Below are 22866 nucleotides of genomic sequence, written 5' to 3'. Positions count from 1 at the left end.
TCGAACATAGACTGGCGATTCGTTTCTTACATGATAGTATACATGTTTCAGTGCCATTCTCCCAAATCATCCCACCCTCTCCCTCTCCCTCAGAGTCCAAAAGTCCACTCTACACATCTGTGTCTCTTTTGCTATCTCACATACAGGGTCATCATTACTATCTTTCTAAATTCCATATATATGTGTTAGTATACTGTACTGGTGTTTTTCTTTCTGGCTTACTTCACTCTGTATAATTGGCTCCAGTTTCATCCATCTTATTAGAACTGATCCAAATGTATTCTTTTTAATGGCTGAGTAATACTCCATTGTGTATATGTACCACAGCTTTCTTATCCATTCATCTGCTGATGGACATCTAGGTTGTTTCCATGTCCTGGCTATTATAAACAGTGCTGCGATGAAACCATTTTGTTTTTGTTTGTTGTTTTTGTGGGAGGTGGCCAGACCACATGACTTGTGGGATTTTAGTTCCCCAACCAGGGGTTAAACCCAGGCTCTCAGCAGTGAGAACACACAGTCCTGAACATTGGCTTGCCAAGGAATTCCGTAGGAAACCATTTTGATTCCTGAACAAGGTGGAACCCTTCCCCCATATCTTTCCAAAATGTATTGTGATTTCATATACATACATATGCACATAGAAGTGTATGTGTGTGTTTATTAAAGATTACACTTTGTGTTTCATTCATGTTGCTTTTTTGACTCAATGATACATCTTGAAGTTCATCTAGTCTCGTTGGTCATTATATCTAGGTATGTATGTTATAACTATTGCATACTAGCTTATAGACTGGATACATTGTTATTGTTTAGTCGCTGAGTCATGTCTGTCTCTTGTGACCCCATAGACTGGAGCATACCAGTCTCCTCTATCCTTCACTGTCTCCCAGAGTTTGCTCAAATTCATATCCATTGCGTTGGTGATGCTGTCTAACCATCTCACACTCTGCCACCCTCTTCTCTTTTTGCCTGCAATCTTTCCCAGCATCAAGGTCTTTTCCAATGAGTCAGCTCTTCCCATCAGGTGGCCAAAGTATTGGAGCTTCAATTTAAGCATCAGTCCTTCCAATGAACATTCAGGGTTGATTTTCTTTAGGATTGACTGGTTTGATCTCTCAAGAGTCTTTTCCAGCACCACAATTTGAAAGCATTAGTTCTTCGGCACTCAGCCTTCTTTGTGATCCAGTTCTTACATCCGTACATGACTACTGGAAGAACCATAGCTTTCACTGTATGTACCTTTGTCAGCCAAGTGATATCTCTGCTTTTTATTATGCTATCTAGGTTTGTCATAACTTCCTTTCCAAAGAGCAAGCGTCTTTTAATTTCATGGCTGCAATCACTGTCCACAGTGATTTTGGAGCCCAAGAAAATAAAATCTGTCCCTGCTTCCACTTTATAGTTGTGGTGTACTGTCCTCTTAATAGATTTAAGCTCTCCAAGTGGTGGGGATAGCTGCAGTGCCTAACATAATGCCTTTCTTAGGGTGTTTACTCAGAAACTTCAGATTCCTTGCAACCCCGTGGACTATAGCTCACCAGGCTCCTCTGTCCATGGAATTTTCCAGGCAAGAACATTGGAGTGAGTTACCATTTCCTTCTCCAGGGGATCTTCCCAGTCCAGTGGGAGCTTAATAAATTTCACAGACAAATAATATAGTGCACTGTTTAATACTTGAGTTAACCCTATGTGACTTTGCATCTCAGCTTAGCAACTGATTGGTTGTAATTTTGACCAAACACCAGTTTAGAAAGGATTAACAGCAGTTTACATCTGGTCCCTCTTACTAACTCTACAGCTCCCACCCTGACCTAAATCACCACCATCTTTAAGCTGGATTTTTGCAGAGGCTTCAGAGGCAATCTCCTTACTTCCACTCTTATGCAAATTCTTCTACTCTAACCACTGGAGTCAGTGAGATGCTAAAACTGAAGTCAGATGAGGGCACCCCTCCTGTCAAACACTACAGTGGGACCTCACTCTGAGTAAAAGCCCAAGTCGATGTAAAATGGTCTAAAAAGTACAATGTGGTTTGCACACACTGCCCTCCCATTAATGCCTGCCCTCAACTTGGCTGCTGTCCTAGTTTGCTCATTCCCTCCAGCCTGGCTATCCTCCTGCAGTTCCTGGAACTTGGATGTCTGTGCCCACTGCAGAGCTCCTGTACTTGCCCTGCACTCCTGGAACATTTCTGCCCAGGCGTCTGAGTGGCTCACCCCATCCAATCTTCAGCCAGATAGCACATGCTTGTCTAGGCTTTCTGTTATCTAAAATCAGATCCCACCTGAACACTTCCCATCACCTTCCGTGCTTTTATTGTTTCCCATAAAACTTTGTCATAATCTAGCAGAGTACTTACTTATTATCTTTATTGTGTGCCTCTCCACACTAATACATTACCTCCATGAGCTGGAGACATATGTCTGTTTTCATTTATTTACTCAATGCCAAGACCAGTGTTCAGCAGCTATTACATGTTCAATAGACATTTGTTGAATAAACCAACTTTTTAAAAAAGCTCTTACTTGATGCATATGTTGCTAAATACTTCACCTGCATTATTCGGTGGAATTTTCACTACCACCCTCCATTCAGGCCAAGGGAGGCTTGAATGACAGAGTGAAGACATGGGCTCTACAGTCAAACATCTTGGAATAAATCTTCCCCCGTCAGTACTTGCCAGCTCAGAGCCGATGAAGGTCAGTCATTCATCTTCACTAAGTCACCGACAGTCCATCTGAATGAATACAAGGGAAATATTACTGATTACTACCATTGGTTGTTTTTTGTCAAACTCTGAAGCAGTCAGATCTACATTATAAGAAGTTCTTAACCACAGCCCTAGATTCAGGCTTCCAATACCATCTTAATTATCTATCTCATGTGACCATTTAGGACTTAATAGCTGTTTTGTGTGCACTGTTTTGCAGGAGTAAAGCATTCCCTTGTCTTACCCTGTTTCACACGGGAAAAACATTAACTGCTAGGTTATAAGCACCCTGAAAAACGGGATTTATCTGTGAAATGCCCTATGTGACTACTTCAATCAGGGCTCAGTGCATTGCTACAATAATGATACACAACCTTGTGTTAAATCTTTTAAATGCTCTGGATAAGAAATGTGTTTGCAACCTTATGCTTTGATTTCTATAGAGCAGGACTTGTTTTTGATTCATCTGAGAATTTTAAAGCTAATAATAATTATAGAAAAGGAAAAAAAAAAAGATATTCCCTTTCTGATTCTAAAGGAAAGACAAGTGCTGTGTATTAGTTAAAATGAATGTTGTTGAGTCAGGCTGACCTGATTTTAAATTCTGTCAGACACATTGTAGGTTCTAGAGAAACAACTGAGTCAGTGAATGGTATAGGCATATAAACTTTGTACAGTTGTGCAAATTTTCAGTTTTTAATTTTTTCTCTTGTGCAATGGGAAAATTGTATCAACATCATGAGTGTGTTTTAGAGAGAGACTGTATGTGCAGTGGTTCATACTGTGCTTGACCTATAGAAAGATTTCAATAGAATTATTGTTAAACAGTTTTTCAGTCTATAGCTTAGCATGAGGAACCCTTCTCCCCAAAATTTAATGTTTTAATGAGGTGTAAGAATAGAGATAAGCTCAGTAAAGATACAAAAATGAGCCCTTTCAAAATTCTCTCTTTCGCCTCCATCCTCCTTCTAACTCCAGTTAAGCGATATTCTTGGCATATCTGTAATTCTTACTAAATCTCCTCGTATGACATTTATTCAGCTCTTCCTCATTTCTCCAACCACATGACAAATCCTCTGTCATCTTTCCAGACTCTGCTCAGCCATCCCTTCTGTTGGCAGTGCTGGCCCTCCCCCGGGGAATTAGATCTCCTGCTCTGTGCTCTGGTAGTGCCCCGCTTGCTTTCTTCCTAAAGCACTCATTACATTTTTCAAGCCTGCAGTTCATTATCCGCATGGCAGTCATTCCCAGTGGGGAGAGTTGTAAAGAGGATTCATAAGTCACAGATTTGAGGCTGGGCTAGATGACTTGTACACCCACCTCAGAGCATTAAAAATAAAATGCATGTAAATAGCCTAGCACAGTGGCCAGCCTCATCTGTCACGGTATGAGGTGAGTAAGTGAATGAACTGTAATAATTGTCTGCACAAAATCTATGATGACCTAGAATATTTTAGGCCAGCACTCCAAGGATTTAAAATATCAAAGATTGCTTACCACACAGAGAGGAAATACTGTATCTCACAACCTTCCTTGTGGGTCTGTGTGCCGAAAAACAATTTGCGCATTTGAATTTGCTTTTCCTAACAGAGTTGTATATTGAAATACTTTGAAATGTTAAGTGAGAAACTAGCTCCTTTCTGTGCCATGGGGGTAGGTAGTAAGCCAAAGAAAATACTGGGGAAAAATGTGTTTCTCAGATGTAAATTGCTTACACTTGAAATTATCTTGCTTAAATTTCTAAGTACTTAGATACTGTTAATATGTTGCAGAGTTTAATATGGGGTAAAAATAACATTGTTATTAAGTCAATGATAGATTACACTTCCTCCTATAGTAGTTCGTATTTTGGAAGAATAACATTAAGACTTTGTGAGTTTAAAGAGTTCTTCACCAGAAGGGGCCCTGAGTACAGTTTCTTCCCCTTCTGTTTGATCACCATTGTCAGGATTTGTGGAGTGGAAAATTGCGCTGTGACTCTCAGTGCCCAGTGGCTGGTTCTCTCTTCAGTGGAGAGGAGAGGCGTTGGACTCTGAAGCATTTCAGATTTAGAAATGAGATTGCTATGCTTGAATTAATCCAGCTTTTCGTGATGTGTGTTGAAAGCATGACAGTGTATTCCAGCTTCACCCCTAGCTTCAGCTGGTTGTTTACCCTTAATTTCTCTTTGCTCCACTTTCCTCACTGAATTCCTTTTTTTCCTCAGAAATATTATTTCATTTGGATTATATTAAGTATGCAATATCATATTGTGTAATTTAACATACAACTGATTGTATATTAAAGCAATTAATAATAAGAAGAAAAGCCATACTTGAGTTCAAATTAAGACCTCTTACCATGTACCACACAAAGAAAACTATTGCTGTTTGAACATCAGTCTCTATGTGTGTGTACATCGTTACTATTTACTAAAACTATTGCCTTTTGAGCACCTATCTTTATATGCGTATGCAAGTGGCTCAGATAGTAAAGAATCGGCCTGCAGTGCAGGAGACCCTGCTCAATCTCTGGGTCAGGAAGATCCCTTGGAGAAGGGAATGGCCACCCAGTCCATATTCTTGCCTAGAGAATCCCATGGACAGAGGAGCCTGGCAGGCTACAGTCCATGGGATCACAAAGGAGTCTGATACCACTAAGTGCCTAACACTTTCACACAAGTACTATTTACTTAATTTTAAATGTCTTAAATCTTATTTTGTTGAAGTCTATTATTTCTATAAAGTGCTTGAAAATTGTTTTCAAAGAAGTTGTGTAGTAAATTTTAAAGATAGATAAAACCAATCAACCAGTCAGTAATGAAAAGACGGTACTGCTGTCCCTCAAGTGTGATTTCTCTAAAAACAAACTGGAGTGTTTCTGCTACAGAATCATTACTGGATTTATAGACTCTGGGATATGGTGTCTGTGTTATGTCCTAACTTGCCTTTTTACTACCTATATAATATTACACAATTCATAGTTCTTTTCTGAGACTCTTTTTCCTTTTCTGTAATACTTATAATGTTGTGGATTAAACAAGAAAATGAGTATCATTTAGCATAGTACCTGGGTTATACCAAGGACCTGAAAATATTAGCTCTTGTTATATCTAAGCCTTGGCTTACCAGGTGGCACTAGTGGTAAAGAGCCCACCTGTTCAATGCAGGAAGCATAAGAGATGAGGGTTCAATCCCTGAGTCAGAAAGATCCCCTGGAAGAGGGCATGGCAATCCACTCCAGTATTCTTGCCTGGAGGATCCCATGGACAGAGGAGATTGGCGGGCTACTGTCCATGGGGCTGCAGAGAGTTGGACACAACTAATGTGACTTAGCACAGCACACCCGCATATCTGGGTACACATATGATTCCTCTCATCCCAATGAGTTTGTTCATGATACTGACGTTCTTCCAACATCCCATGCACCAGGATTGGGTGTCACCTTCAACCTTCCCTTCTCTCTCTCACTGCTTCTCAACAATCAGCACTTGTGGGGACTCTTCACACATCACAGATCATCTGGAGAGAAGTGTAGTGGTTTCAGTGCAAAAGAAACTTCAGGCTCAAATACATCTTGACCATGTCACCTACGTAGCTATGTGACTTTGAGTGAGAAGCTTGACCTCCTATCACCTTAATTCTCTCATCTATAAATAAAGAATAATAAATATGTAGATACATATCTCATAGTCTTGTTTTAAGTCTGAAATGGAAGGATGCATGTAAAGCGCTGCATTGTAAAGCACTTTAAAAAGTGAAAGTGTTAGTCACTCAGTTGTGTCTAACTCTTTGCAACCCTGTAGACTGTAGCCTCCAGGCTCCTCTGTCCATGGGATTCTCCAGGCAAGAATATTGCAGTGGGTTGCTGTTCTCTTCTCCAGGGGATCTACCTGACCCAGGGATTGAACCTGGGTCTGCTGCATTGCAGGCAGACTCCTTACCGTCGGCACGTACTAAATGCTCAATAAAGAGAAGACATGGCATGATGATGAAGAAAATGATGATGGGAAAGAATTTTTCCCATCTTTCCCATCTTTCCTTTCTTTGACTTGGAGAGAAAAAGGAACTTCTATTCTTCCATCCAAATCCAAACTTCATCTCTTTGTATCTGAACATTGATAATGGATCCATATCTAGACCTCTAACCTCTAGTTTCTTTACTTCATTCTGCCTTACATATAATGACAAGATTAATTTAAAGAAAAATTGCATCATTCCTCTTCTCTTAAAAATATTTCTCAGATTCTCAGGTTTTTAACAAAATGTAAAATCAGTATCTAGGCAGTCAAGACATCATAATTTACCATTCCTTTGCATTCATTTGTTCCCCAGGATAAACCTTCCACACCAGATATTGTAGTCTGCAATTTATTCCTTCGCTTGTCCTACCTCTCTGCCTTTTCTTAATCCCTCCTCGTCATCCTTCATGTTCCAGCCTTATCATAAAGGCTTTTCTTCTGGTGAAGTCATTTATTTAATTAGAAATATTTATTCAGAGTCTATTTTGTGCCTGGCCCCACTGTACTAGGCACTGAGATTCAGCAAGGAGCCAGCCAGACATACTCCTTGCCCTCGTGCTACCGTCCCTTTGATTCTCCTGTGTGTGTGTGTGTGTGTGTGTGTGTGTGTGTTTCCTCCTTTGACACAGGGCATATGCAGCCTCATTTGACAGATACATATTGTACTATCTTCGATGTTAATACAATAGCTTGCACATGATTATGGTTCAAGAAGTAGTTGCTGATCTGTGTTTCACAGTGATTTACCTATAGCATATGGCTACACATTGGGGCTAGATTAACTAATTTCCATTAGCCAACCTGTCTTGCTTCTAAGAGCTTATCATTTTTAAAAATATAGTTAAACATTGACCTCAGGAACAGAACTCAAAATAGGAATCTAAATGATAAAAAAATAATAATTTCCATGTTCTGTAATTTATTTTACTATTGATACATGATACCATATTATAACATAGGGAAGATATTATAGTAGAACTGTACTGTATATCCAATCTTTATTATATTCAAACTTTACATGCTTTTACTCAAGTAATATTAGTCTGTATAAATCTTTATACAGAAATTGTCTTGTCTCTTTTTAAATAGCAGGTTATTCATTTCTTATCCTATATACAGAAATTTCTGCTCATTTCTGCACAGGTGCTTTTATGATAGTTTTTTAAAAATTCGTGGCCTTTGAGAGCAGTCACCAAGGAAACGATAGCATAAGGCATATGTGTTTCACATATACCTAAAATAGAAAGGCTTGCTCTCAGTTATAAATACACTTTCTCTGACGCTCACTCCCTCTAGTGATCTGGATATTTTTCTTTAATTTTACATACCAGTTTTTTTTTTTTAATACTGTACAGATGAAGCAAGTGCCTACTTTAGGCCTAGGTTTCTCTGTCTGACCTTAAAAACTCAGTGATTTCCTGCTGGTTTGATATTTCTCTCCCATGTCCAATGACATTGGAACTCTTCATTCTACAGTAGCTGTAAAATACTTTCAATCCAGAAAGAAAGAACACTGCATTTAAGACTGTATAGCACTGAGTAACTTACTTTGCTGAACTCATCCTTCAAAGTCCTCTAAATCCACTCACAGTAGTACAATGCAAGATAACTTACTCAGTGCTGAATGAAATTAAACTTGATTTTATCTGAATATGATGAATAGCAGCAAGGATCATGAAATCTCAGAACATGGCTTAAATGAAAACTTACTTAACTTTATTTTTTACTTAACTCTTCCACCAAACTTTTACTTTTGCCTGAAATCAAAACAGTCATTCAGGCGCTTTCACAAAGCAAAAGGAATTTTCCATAAGAACTCTTATTATAAATCGTCTTGGTTGAAATTGGGAAATATGTTCCTCATTCTCAGTATTTTCCTTGAATCTGGGCCAGTGTTGATTAAACTGAACTTCGTGGTGGTCCTTGTGACAGGTACTGTGAGTGCAAAGATGAATGAGGCAGTTTTTCCCTCCTGTGGGCCCAGTCACCTGAAGAATAACTATGCATAAATGAATCACGGCCACCGCCTGCTAAATGTTCTTTCAGTGTCTGTGTTTACCCCTGGAGTCCATTTCATTCTCAGTTGCCAAAGGACTGTTTGTTGCTCAATCGCTCATTCGTATCTGACTCTTCGCAACCCTGTGGACTGCAAGCAGGCCAGACTTCCCCGTCCTTCACGATCTCTCAGAGTTTTCTCAAACTCATGTCCACCGAGTTGATGATGCCATCCAACCATCTCATCCTCTGTCGCTAAAACCAAAATGTGATAAGTCACTCCTTTGTATGAAACTCTGGTGACTACACATTACTGTGGGGATGAAGTCCAAACCCTTTAACATAATCTATACTCTTTTCTACCAACTGTTCCCTGTCTACCTAAGTTCATCTTTGAAGTTTTCCCATATTTTCCACCAAGATCTTGTCTATGTTTTTCTCCAGAGCATCATTTATATTCTTTTTTACCCCTGGACCTTCCTCTTCAGTACTCCCTCTACCTAGAGCATGCATTTTTGGTACTCTCTTAGCTAGCCGATTCTTTCACAATCCTGCAGATCTTTGTTACAGATCACTTTTCCCAAGTCTTTCCTGATTCCCATCTCTTATCGTGTGTGCAGTTATCAGACTGCATGAAATTGCTGATTCCTCTTCTGGGAAGAACAGGGACCCTGTCTGTCTTGCTTAGCAGAGAGACATCCCCCCTCCAGATGTTTCATAAATACTTGTGAATTGATGAATCATTAAATTAAGGGAACAGTGATGAATGCTATAAGAAGTGTCTTTAAAGTGCAAATGGAAACCCAAATGAGGGAGTAATTTATTCCACCCAGGGAATGGTGCAGAGGTGTGAGGGAAAGTGATATGTGATGATACTGGATCTGACCCCTAAAAGATGAGTAGGATGGAGTTCACCAGAGAGTTGAGGAGGAGAAAGGAAGCCAAACAAGCAACTGCATTAGAAGAGTCTGCAGAGTAGTTTAGTTCTGGAAGGATCCTCCTACTTGCTTTGCCTTTAATTTTAGCCGTCACTTCTACCAAGCCTTCCTGACAACCCCTCTGAAAGAGGTTAGACGTCTATTGTATATGTGCTGAGAACGATTTTACTGCATTTCAGGGGGTATATTTCTAATATGAAGATGTAAACCTGAGATATAAAAAACAAGTGCATCAGGAACAATAGGTTTTTGGTTGTATTCAGTTCAGTTCAGTCGCTCAGTTGTGTCCGACTCTTTGCGACCCCGTGAACTGCAGCACTGCAGGGCTCCCTGTCCATCACCAGCTGCCAGAGCCCACCCAAACCCATGTCCATTGAGTCGGTGATGCCATCCAACCATCTCATCCTCTGTCATCCTCTTCTCCTCCTGCCCTCAATCTTTCCCAGCATCAAGGTCTTTCCATATGAGTCACTTCTTCGCATCAGGTGGCCAAAGTATTGGTTGTATTACATTCTTTCATATGAAAAATTTATGTGTTGACTAAATAATTTGTAGTAATAAAATAATTGCTATTATTATATGTGATAAAGAGGGTAATTGGTGGAAGAACAGGAAAGAGAAAAAATAACACAAAGAATCATACAAGACTGATACCTTGCAGTCCTAAAGATGCTTAACTGATACTGTGTTGAATGTTAGCATTTTAGATTCATTTTCTTCTAACAGATGTATAAAGGGTTAAAATCTTTTGACCCAATAGCCACACCACCACATTCCCTTTATATAGGAAACTAGAACTCCAGGTTTGGACTAACTTAAATAGCAGTCCCCCTTCTTTTAAAAAAAACTGTTTATTTTATATTGGACATAGCCAATAAACAATGCTGTGATAGTTTTCAGGTGGAGAGCAAAGGGACTCAGCCATTCATATACCTCCCGCCATCCAGGCTGCCACATGACAACATTGAGCAGAGTTGCCTGTGCTGTACAGTCGGTCCTTGTTGATTACCCGTTTTAAATATAGCAGTTCCCCTCCTTTATATTAAATTTCTGTGTTAGGTTCATGAGTGCACGGTTCACAAATGTATTTTCCTGCATAAAGAAGGGCTTAACATGTCTCTGCAGGTCACTGGGAATAAAATGAGTTTAATTCATCCGTTTTAAACACTACTAAGCCACTAAGTCACTTCAGTCGTGTCCGACCCTGTGCGACCCCGTAGACGGCAGCCCACCAGGCTCCCCTGTCCCTGAGATTCTCCAGGCAAGAACACCGGAGTGGGTTGCCATTGCAACATCTAATTCTAAAACATCATCTTTGGAAAAGAAGTGGGGGAAGGGCTTAGCCAAACCAGCAAGGCTTCGGTGCAGTGGATGTATCAAAGTGTTAATTATGGAGAAGTGTTGCATACACGTGAACTCCAGTTAATTTTATATTACAGTTGCTTTTCAAATCATAACTCAGAGGCAACAGCCTTATTGGAAACTCTTAAGATTAATAACAACCTTATTCAGTTTATAGCTTAGGGCAGAACCATCTGCAAAGCCGAGACTCCTGGGAATACTGCCCTTGCCAGTGCAGATCTTATTTTGCCAAAAGCATAGGCAAGAATTGCTTTAGTCTTTTCAGGGATCTCTGTGCCTTTCCTGGTCTGTCTCTTTTAGCACAAAGGAATGATAAATTGTTTCTTCTTCCCTTGAAATCTAAGCTGGCTTTTCCTGGATAGTTCCTGGAAAAAATGATAACAATGATAATAATTTCTAATCATTTTACACACATAGTTCATTTACTCCTTGTAAGAGCTCAGTGAGGTAGATATATTTGTTTCCTCATTTTACAGTAACAGAAGTTTAGAGAGTTTAATTTCTCAAGAATAGACATCCAGGAAGTGTGACTCAAAACCAGTTTGTGTGATTTCAGATCCCAAGCTCCTAACCACTACATCCCACAATTCTATTTTGTAAGTGCCCACTGATATTTTCATGCCTTTGCCATCTCTTGAGCTTACTCACGACCAGAGCGGAAGAATCCAGCCCTTTCTTCAAGTATGTATTATAATAACTAAGAGGCTTTGGAGACTGGCAGATGTGTGTTTGAGTTGCAGCTTAGCCATTTCACTAGGTGTGTTAATTTTTTTCAAGTTAATTAACTTTTCTGAGCCTCAGTTTTCTTACCTAAAAAAAATAATAAGAGTAAATATCTGAAGGGGTTGACTGGGATAAATTCCTGTACCTAAGATGAGTGTACCTTAGCACAGTGCCTCCTGGCCCAGAGTCAGAACTCAGTAAATTAGGTAGCACTATTCAACATCAGCATCATTCAGGCTCAGCTCACCTATTTTGTTGTCTTCATGCTTTTGCAGTCTGATCTAAGCTACTCCCATAGCATTTACCAACTGTATCATTCACTGCTTTCTGGAATTAGTTTCCTCTCTACAGATATTTGCCTCCCCTTACCATCCAGAAGCCACTGGCAGGTGGGAATGACTGATGCTTGCAATTGTTTGCATCTATGAAAAACCAAGAACTGTGCTCAATAAATAATGGCCATGCTTTCTTGACCACGTTTCTGATAAAGAATTAGGCGGTATTTTAGGATGTGAGAGAAAATAGAAAATGTAGTTGGACATCATATTGGGATTTCTAGGATATTTTTACTTTCCTGGACAGACTGTTTAACCAGGATTATAACCAAAGAGCAGCAGCACAAATTCAACATATTTAAATATTGATGAACTGATTTAATATCAATAAATGTTTCCAATTTCTTGATTTTAATCTTGAAATGTGTGTTTTTAATATCAACAATGCTGCAAATAGAAATTTTTAAAATCCATTTTTATTGAAATATAGTTGATTTACAATGTTGTGTTAATTTCTGTTGTACAGCAGAGGGATTCAGTTATACATTATTATTTTCCATTATGGTTTACCACAGGATATTGAATATATTGCCCTGTGCTATAAAGTGGGACCTTGTCATTTATCTGTTTTATATATGTGCTCAATCTCTCAGTCATGTCCGACTCTTTGAGACCCCATGGGCTGTAGCCCACCAGGCTCCTCTGTCCATGGAATTTTCCAGGCCAGAATACTGGAGTGGGTTGCCATTTCCTCCTCCATCCATTTTATATATAATAGCTTGCATATGCTATTCCAAACTCTCAATCCATCTCTCCCTACCCCTCCCCTCGGCAATTACAAATCTGTTCTCTATGTCTGTGAGTCTGTTTTTGTCATATTTTAGATCTGATATACAGTGATATCATAATGGTATCTGCCTTTCTCTTTCTGACTTGTTTACTTGTGATAATCTCTAGGTCCATCCATGTTGCTGAAATGGCATGGTTCCACTCTTTTTATGGCTGAGTAGCATTCCATCTTCCCTGTTCAGCTGAATGGACATCTTTAAAATCTGGACATCTTGTTATAAAAAATACATATTGAGGTTCCCTAAACTCAAAAAGACATAAAAAGGCTAAAGCTGGGGGCAGATGATCCCAAGATTATTTCAAACGCAGCATCCCACTTTTACTCTCCAGAAGTGGTACCTGAGGAAAAACCATGGTGAGGAAAGAAAAAGTTTCATCTGCTCGTGTTAATGTCACCCTCCCCCTCTCCGTGGCTTCTCTCTCAGGGTTTTGTACCAATGCCTAAATAAGTCTGTAGAGGATCAAGAATAAAAATGGCTTTTTAATATTTGAGGCCTTCCAAAAGTGTGGCACTTGAATAATCATTATTTGTAATATCCCCTGTCATGTTTATTCAAATTAAGCATCTTGAGAAAAGCACCTATTGGCTATTTTGTTTCCACCACCTTAGCCAGTAGTTGAAATTGAAAACACTCAATAAGTGTTACCTCTCATGCATCATGAGCTGTGTGAGAGCATCTTTTACGTTCTTTCATGTGATTGTCAAACAATCCAGTCCCATAGTTCTACGTATTCCTGCACCTCTCACCCCATTTTGGAGATGAGGGATATTGAGAACCTGAGAACTAATGATTTATCCAAGATCCACATCTACTAAACACACAGGTGAAATTTAAAATTAAGTCTGTCTGACTCCATAGTCCATACTCTTACCCAGGAGTTCTCAAAGATTCCTGTGCATCAGAATCACCCAGCAACTACTCTATCAGAGTCTCCAGAGTGGAGCTCCAATCACTAAAGCTCTCGTATAGATTTTAATAAAACCAAACCAAAAATTTGGGAAGCTTTACTCTCAAACACTACACTGTATTTCCTCCTCAATAAATGTCTATGGAGTGAATGAATGAATGATGGCCAAAACTCTTCCATTGATAATATATTCCTTCATTAAGATTTGCTCTCAAGCAGTGATCCTTATTTTAAAATGCAACTGCTCATAAGAGCCTGTCTCTAAATTTTCTGATATCTTTATCTGAAACTTGGTTGCAGGAAAACTCAGCCTTGGTGGCTGTGGGAGGTACCTGATTAATGACAGGGTAGGACCAGAGGATAAGCTAAAATTCTCACCTTTGGTACCTCACAATGATCCCTGGGGCCAGCACTGCCATCAGCAGCTGAAAGCTGGAAACCTAGGGCTCATTTAAAATGCCTTCAAGTGGTCTGAAGTGGAGAAGCCATCTCCCCCTCCTTCCTGATAGATTGGCCCATCGATGAAAATACTTCTGTCCCTCCTCCAGATCTTCTGTTGCATCAGGTGTTATCAATGACAGAGGCTCTGAGGGTGGTCCAGAAACATTCCATGCATCTGCAGTGATGTCTTCAAGCTCTCCCTTATGCTCTGGAGCACACTGCTTTGAGAGGCCGTGTCTCTCTGCATGTGGCAGCCTCTCTGGAAGGTTGACCTCAAACTGCTTAAGCAAAGGCAGCACAAGTACCCATCAACTGACAGAGGAATAAATAAAATCTAGCTTTAGTTATGCAATGGAATATTATTCAGCAATAAGAAGAAATAAAATATTGATACAGGCTATATTATGGATGACTCTTTTAAAGTAGAAGAAGCCAGTTACTAAAAAAAATCCACACATTTTATGATTCTGCTTACACAAATATCCAGAATAGATAAATCTATAGAGACAAAAAGTAGGTTAATGATTGCCTGGGCTGGGAGAGTTTGTGAGAGTGGGAAATGACTGCTAATAAGTATGGGCTTTCTCTTTGGTATGATGAAAAGTTCTAAAATCAGTTGTAGTATTGATTGTGCAGCCTTGTGAGTATGCTAAAAAATAGATGAATTTTATGATATGTGAATTATATCTCAATAAAACTGTCCAAAAGGGGGAAGGGGAAGCACAAAGCAACAGAAATATTTTAGTGAAATTACATATGAGAATCGCAAGATTTCCAGGCACTCATCACAACTGGAAAAGACTTTGGAAAATTGCCCTCCAGTAGAGGGTTATATGGGCTTCCCTGGTAGTTCAGACGGTAAAGCGTCTACCTACGATGCAGGAGACCTGGGTTCGATCCCTGGGTCAGGAAGATCCCCTGGAGAAGGAAATGGCAACCCACTCCAGTATTCATGCCTGGAAAATCCCATGGACCGAGGAGCCTGGTGGGCTACAGTCCATGGGGTCGCAAAGAGTCAGATACGACTGAGCGACTTCACTTCACTTCAGAGGGTTATATAGGGCCATACTTATATGAACAGCTGTTTACATTAAGGTAGGTGTCTATAAGTTGACCCCACCCTCAAATTCCTAATATATTTTTTTCTCTCCTGAACATGTCTAATTTTTTAATCCTATTCTTTTATCTGGCTCTTATGGGACTTAATTTCATAATAATTTCCAGACTAAAAATGTGTTAAGTCAGGCACATATGTTATATTTTGGGGAAAGGATTGTAAATTAAAATGTAAAATATGGCTGTTGCGTCTCACATTTTTGCTATAAGCAATGACAGAGAGCTGGTCCTCGTTATTTACAACAGGGGAGAAGAATGTAATGTTTAAAGGTAGGATGTGATTCCATCAACATCTGCAGTGTCAGAGCTGCTGCTTCCTTTTTCATCCCCATGGCTGGCCCCATTTAGAACTGCATTATCTGTCACCTGGACCACTGAAGCAGACTCACTGATTTCCTGCTTCCAGTCTCTCCCTCCTTAGCAACTCATCCTCCATCACACTGCCAGAGTTACCTTTCTAAAATGCAAACATGAGGCAGAGTCGCCCAGGGTAGACACCTTGAGTCTCAGTTTCAAATTGCCTGGATTTGAATCTCAGCCCCACTAGCTATCCACTCAGTCATCCTGGGCAAGTTACTTAATCTTTCTGTGAACAGTTTTATTCCCCACCACGTCTTTAGTGCACATTAGATTTGAGCAGTATTTTAAGTGCTAAATTCAGACTGGTCAGTGTAACTTATTATTACACTTATATTCACATACTGCCATGTTTCTCCGTTTCTACATAATGAAGTCATTTTAAATTAAATGTAATCATCGATTATGCAAGAGCCTGTGCAATCTAACCCTGGAGTTTTTCCTCCTAGTTTTATAGCCTCCTCTACATACATCAACTGTGTGACTCCAGAGTTTCTCTCAAGCTTCTGCCTCTGTCATTTGAGTATGTGGTTACTGTTGTTTAGTTGCTTACTCGTGTCCAAGTCTTTGCGATCCCGTGGGCTGTAGCCTGCCAGGCTCCTCTATCCATGGAGTTTTCCAGGCAAGAATACTGGAGTGGGTTGTCATTTCCTCCTCCAGGGGATCTTCCTGACCCAGGAATTGAACCCACATCTCCTGAGGCTCCTGGATTGTCAGGTGGATTCTTTACAACTGAGCCACCTGGGTGGCCCCCATTTGAGTATCTCTAATTGGAAAAGCCCATTCTTGGCTCAGGAAATCTGGAGTGGTGATCATCTGGCTTCCAAAAGTTGGGACATCTACGGGGCTAAGGCATAGTTAAAGAGGGCTAGCTCTGAAGAGTCCCAAGCCCACGCGATATACATGCACTCCAACACACACCATGAAGTCGACCACAGTGGAAAGTATTGGAAGACCCATTGCAGTGATGTCTGCAGGTAGCACAATGGTGAGGGGAAATTAAGGATCTTTGAGGTCAAAATTCTTGAGGTTATGTTGAAAAGGTTAACAGAGTATGGTTTCATTTAGGCACAAGGGAGAGACCCCTCCAACTGATGATGCTAAACAAACTAACTGATAAATCTCAATCACTTTAAGCTTCAAGACAAGACATGTTTGTGGGACATACCTATATTTCACTTACCCTTTTAACATAGAGCCATTTTGAGATGGCTCATTCCTTTTAAAGTTGATATTTACCTCCACAGCCCATATAGGCTTCCTTAGCTTTGCTCACCCTTTGGTACATAGTCCCATTATTAAATTCTCAGTTGAGCAGGACTACCTTTTTCTGCTGCAACTCTAACTGATGGAGCCAATCAACTGTGAGCTCCTCCAGGGCTATATGATATATCTCTGAGCCCTCAGCACTGTTTACTGTAGCAAGTAAATTGTAGATGCTAATAAAGGTTTGTTTGCATTGGGGGGAAAAGAGAAAATGAAAAGCCTATTCTTCATTCAAGACAACAATATGGCTAGGAAGCTTTTCCCAAATAGCTTTTCCCTGTGTTGTGACAGCACTATAAAGGTCTGATAGAAGTTGACAATAAAGTGAGTCATATTTTATAGGTAAAACAAACCAGACTTCCTAGTGGACTGGATAAGGTAAATAGGGGATTAAAAAAAAAAAAGGATGACTTCTAAGCTAAGATCTGGAACAACTGGACATGTGATTCTGCTATTTATTGATATGGGAAAACTTGGGGGAAGATAAGGTTTTTGAGGGACTAGTTTAAAAAAGACACCTGTATTTGTTGGGTTAAGTTTGAGATACCAATAGGATATCCAGGTGGATTTAGTAGAAGGAGTTGAATATATAAGTCTGGGGTTTGGGGAATGGTCAGGGCTATGAATATAACACAGGGGGGTCATAAAACCTATAGGTGGGACCAGTAGAGATAACCTGGACAAAGCCTGGGGGACCAGCAACATCTAGAGAACAAACTAGAGGAGATACCTGTTAACTGTACATATGGGAGTTTTCTCACCCAAAACCTGCTTGGAGTTAAGTACTGTCTTACTTATCTTTGTGCCTAGTGGTGTTAGTCATACAAATTTTCAATAAATGCTTGTTGAGTTCATTTCAATTCTAGAAACAAAGAGTTGTAACCACTTAGAAGTCTCTCAGCCGTACACTTTAATGATTTTGCAACATTTGCAAACTAAGCATGAAGGACCACTGCAACATCTACCCTAGAGTACAATACGGTGGACAGTTCCATGACTGCTGGCAACAGACTGATCTAACTTCCTAACCTTTCCCTACCCCCTTTCCCTAGAGACAGTCTCTAAAAGACATGGCCCAGTGGTCATGGTGGATGGCAGAAAGCCCAGGATCCCAGCATGGTCCTCAAGGCTGAATAGCAGGGGTCTCAACAGAGCAGCAGCTACTGGAACATATGGATCATCAGTAGGAATTCCCCTTCGTTCTGGACTAAAGCATCTAGAGATACAAAATGCTCAATTTTCTGGAAGGTTGCATGGGAAGCTCTCTAGTATCTTCTTTATCTAGTCGTACTTTTTGCACTGACTTTAACAGTTTAGGATTTATATTTTTCTCACCTCCTTGATCCTATGACACATTTAAAGATTTGTAAATCAAGACATATCTTTTTTTCTTCTTTTTCTCGCTGCTGTTCTGATTGGGTCTACATCATGCTTCATCTTGGAAATTTAGTGTCCTATCTGGTCTCCTTCCTCATTGTCTCCCCACTATGCCACCAAAACAACCGCACCGAAGCACTGCTCTGTTAGGGCACCTACCTGCCAAGAACTTCAATAGCTTCCTTGTTACCTACTGGGGGGAAAAAAATGCCAAACTTCTAAGGATGGCATCCCAGATCTCCCAGAACTTAATCATTTCCAGGCCAGTGTTCCAGCATTGGTGCCCATCAACTATATCCTGGGTTGTAACTATCAGGCCCCTGTTTCCTCTAAAACAGTTGTTATGCTTTCTCTTTGCTGTATCTCAGCACATACCATTTCATTCACCCAGGATGCTTCACCTGTTTCTCCACCTGTTACCATCCTACCCACTCCTCGACTTCCAGAATATGCCACCATCCTCAGGGAGCCCTCCTCACTCACCCCACAGGAACGGGAAGTTCTTATCTATGTTTTTGAAACAAGTGTTGTTTTTAAAAAGGCAATTATCATATAGATGATGGTGATGGTGATCAAGATAGGTAGGGATAAAGGTTTGTTGTTTTTGCCTGGGAAAACTAGCATTTTCAATTTCAACATACTGTACTTAGCATAACATATAGAAGCCTATAGGGACTTCCCTATTGGTCCAGTGGCTAAGACCCCGTGTTCCCAGTGCAGGGTTCCAGGTTTGATCCCTGGTCAAGGAACTAGATCCCACATACCACAACTAAGAGTTAGCATCCCGAAACAAAGGTGGTGATTCTGCGTGCTGCAATTTAAGTCCTGGCAACCAACAAATTAAAAAAATTAAAAAGTCTATAGTTTACAAATAGTCGGTTAAGCGTCTGTCTACAATGTGGGAGACCCGGGTTCAATCCCTGGGTCGGGAAATCCCCTGGAGAAGGAAATGGCAATCCACTCCAGTACTATTGCTTGGAAAATCCCATGGACAGAGGAGCCTGGTAGGCTACAGCCCATGGGGTCGCAAAGAGTTGGACACGACTGAGCGACTTTACCTTTTACCTATATTGACTAAATAAATGAGTGACTCAATTAACCAAGTATAGTAAATCTCCGTGTCTCACAGTTTATCTATTGTATAATTCTAGGTCTTTTTATATATTGGATTTTCTTAAAGTCAACTCTGTGAGGAAACCATAGATCATCACATAGGTGACTTCCTTTCACAAATACTGAATTAAATAGCTGATATGTCCAGTCCCTGAGATGCATTCTGAGAAGCAAGTTGTAAATATGAACACATTCCTGCCCTCACAAAGCTAACAGACTAAAGGAGGTGACCACACTTAAAAAACAGGGACCTGTATTTACCTGGGGTGGGGTGGGGTGGGGGGCTTCCAGGAGGAGCTGATTTGCCAGCTAAGACCTGATGGAGTCATGAGGGTTGTTCAGACTAAACTCTGCAGCGGCATGTGAGGCTGAGGACCGTGAGAGGAGGTGGGGCAGAGGATGGGGGGAAATGAAAAGTCCTATGGGAAGAGAGAAATAATCAGAAAATTAAAAGACACTCTTTATGCCCAGGATATAAGTGAGTGATGTGGAGGAAGTAAGCCTAGGAGAATGGGCAGGTTCAGGTGTAAAGAGCACTCTGAGATGTGAAAGATACACTCGTATATGGACTCAGGTCTTTGAAGGATTTTAAGCGGGGCACCGACATGAGCAGACTAGCCTGTCGGGAAGACAGCCCTAAATTCATGTGCCAAGTGGTCGGGAGCCCTTAGGAGGCGGCTCTCGCAGGCAGCTCAGGCTGAGTGCCTGACGAGTGCGCGGCCCAGGTCTCGGTCGTGCAGTAACTACTGTCTCCGCGTCCCCCAGGGCTTCCAGGGCAGAGGCTGAGGAGACCTTCCCGAGGAGCAACACGCAGTAGCTGCTGAGCCATCGCACCCAGGAGAAGCCGCAGGAACATGGCAGCCCCTGCTTGAGAGGAACTCAACACCAACAGACTCCATTCAGAAAGGAATAATGTCCAAGAAAGGGCGAAATAAGGGCGAGAAGCCCGAGGCGCTCATTGTCGCCCTTCAAGCTGCCAACGAAGACCTCAGGACCAAGCTCACAGACATCCAGATAGAGCTGCATCAGGAGAAGTCCAAGGTGAGTGGGGCTTCCTGAGGCCCGCCTGCAGCCCTGCCTTGGTGGACTCTTGTCTGCTGGTTGCCAGAGGGGGCAACAACCCCTGCACTTGGGGAGATTCCCTGGGTGTGGCAGAGGGGATTTGAGCACAGGATACACACAAAATGAGAAAACCCTGCTCATGAGCTCTGCATGCCCAGGAAGCCAGATGTAAAAATTGAGAGCATACTCCCCACCACCACCACCTCTGGACCAATGACTAAGCATGTGGCCTTGATGGGTCCCACCCTCGCCTTCTGTAGTCATTCCCCCTGAGGCATTTAGAGGTATCTTTGTAAAGCATGTCCATCCTGCCATTCTACTGCTCAGAACCCTGCAAGGCTGCCCACCTCTCTCAGTCACAGGACTTCCCCCACCACATCAGGACCTCCCCCCTCCAGCTGCCCATCATCTGACTCAACTCCTACCACTGCTGTCCCCGGATCACTCTGCTCCAGCCTCTTCACTGAACCAGGGGACACATGCCCATCACATGTGGGCCTTTGCCCTTCTTCTTCCCCAGCCAACAGCATGCTCCTTGCACACTTCCTGCAAGTGTCAGCTCTAGTCAAGCATCTGACTACAATCTCCAAAACAGAGCACTTCCTGGGTCCACACACTCCCTAAGGCCTGCCTTTTCCTGGTTCATCTCAGCGCAGTTTTTGTATTTATATATTGACTTGTTTAATGCTTCTCTCCCCCCAGTCAAGTGTAATCTCTGTGACAGCAGCCTCACTTACCTCTCTATCAGTAGAGCTTAAATAAATGTCCAGGACTGAAAAGCTCAACATATACTTGTTGAATGAGTAGATGAATGACTGAAAGGTGATTTCTATCCTTTTACCTTAGTATTATCCTGTAGAGCTGGGAGGAGGTTTAAATTAGACACGTACATAAAGGAGTGATGAGGAGTATATGAGAAAATTCATGTCAGATGCTCAGAGAGCTGCCTGGAACATAGTAAATTCTGGAAAAAATAATTCATAGTAATATCCCTTCCATATCTGGTATGCTCGAGTCAGTTGCTAATTAGACTTAGGAAAGTTTCTTTGCTTCTAAGTCTCATCCATTAAATGAATATGCTAATGCTTCTCTTATTAGAGTGCTGTGGGTATCAAACAGAGTCATGGACAGGAAATCATTTTGAAATATGTGACAGGCGTGAGACATTTTTGCAAAGTAGAGACAATCATGTCAGTGTAAAATTGCCTTAAAGAGATAACTCTTTGTGCAGTAAGGAAATGTTCTTAATCAAGTGACAAATAACATATATCCTTACTCTTTTTTACTGCCTCTTCTTCCTTGACTTTACCATTACATTTTAATTAGTTCTTTTCTCCCAAATGTATCTCTCCTGGTTTGAACAATAATAAAGCTTGAATTGGCCAAAGCTCCTGGCCCCCTGTCTCAGTTAAGCCTTGACCTTGGATAAGCAGGCCCCAATGTAAAGTTTGTGAAGGGTATTTTTCAGTTTCCATAAAGTTAAAAAGAATGTGGTGTCATAAAACAAAACAAACAAACAAAAACAAAGTCAAAAATGTTTGTGTAAGAGTCAGAAAACCAGAATATTGCCTTTTTCTCTCCTCGGGGACAAATTTCAATTTCTCAGTGTGTCGATCTGTAATTCAGATGACTGAATCTGTTTCTCCATATTCTTGTCTCTCAAGCATCACTGGAAATTAGAATAACCTGAGGGAACTTATTAAAAATTGAGATCCCTGGGCCCAGAGTCCAAAGATTCTGATAAAGTAGGAGTGATGAGGCTCAGGACTGCAATTCCAGCACACGGTCCAGACAGTCCCCGTGGAGGTGGTTTTTTGACTTCGTGTTGACAAACACTCCACTCCACAATTCCTTCCAGGTCGACAAGCTGTGAACATTTCATTGGTTTTAACTTTCCCTGGGGCAACATAGCATTTTGAGGGAGGCAGGCTGCTTTAATTGTCGTAACAACAGAATAACAAACTACCTTCTTGGGAAGAAGGCTATCCATCTGGATACCGGGAACCGTAACCTGCCCCTGGTTTACAGAGACCAAGCTCATGAGATTTTAAAGAGGCAGAGGCCCTGCAGATCCCAACCCTGCCATTTCCCACATGTGCTTACCTTTTAAAAGGGGGAACTCTTGACTGGGGACAGAGCTGTTTATTGTGCCTGTTTATCCAGGGCTGGGCACTGGTGTCTAAGCCAGCAGTCAGGGGTCATCTCCCTTTCCTCTGACAAGAGACTAGAAGCCAGGCTCTGAAATGAAAGCACTGCCCTTGTCGTCCACCCTCTGCCCCTCCCCCAGACTCCCTCTCCATGGCAGTTAATTATAATCCTAGCACAGGGACGACAGCAAAGCCTCACTGCTGTCAGCAGCATTCCCCAAAG

At 41.2% G+C, this 22866-nt stretch overlaps 1 protein-coding gene across 2 annotated transcripts in view; it reads left to right on the top strand.

Moving 5' to 3' along the window:
* JAKMIP2 (janus kinase and microtubule interacting protein 2) overlaps positions 1-22866 on the top strand; it is a 199880-nt gene that overhangs the window by 108698 nt on the left and 68316 nt on the right. For both annotated transcript variants that reach the window (XM_069592359.1, XM_069592358.1), the window contains exon 2: positions 20200-20475. In XM_069592359.1, the coding sequence (XP_069448460.1) occupies positions 20347-20475 (129 nt within the window). In that variant the 5' untranslated portion in view covers positions 20200-20346. The remainder of the gene's footprint in view (positions 1-20199; positions 20476-22866) is intronic.

Source organism: Ovis canadensis, chromosome 5, assembly GCF_042477335.2.
Source record: "Ovis canadensis isolate MfBH-ARS-UI-01 breed Bighorn chromosome 5, ARS-UI_OviCan_v2, whole genome shotgun sequence".
In the NCBI taxonomy this organism is placed as follows: domain Eukaryota; kingdom Metazoa; phylum Chordata; class Mammalia; order Artiodactyla; family Bovidae; genus Ovis; species Ovis canadensis.
This window is presented reverse-complemented; position numbering and strand designations above follow the sequence as displayed.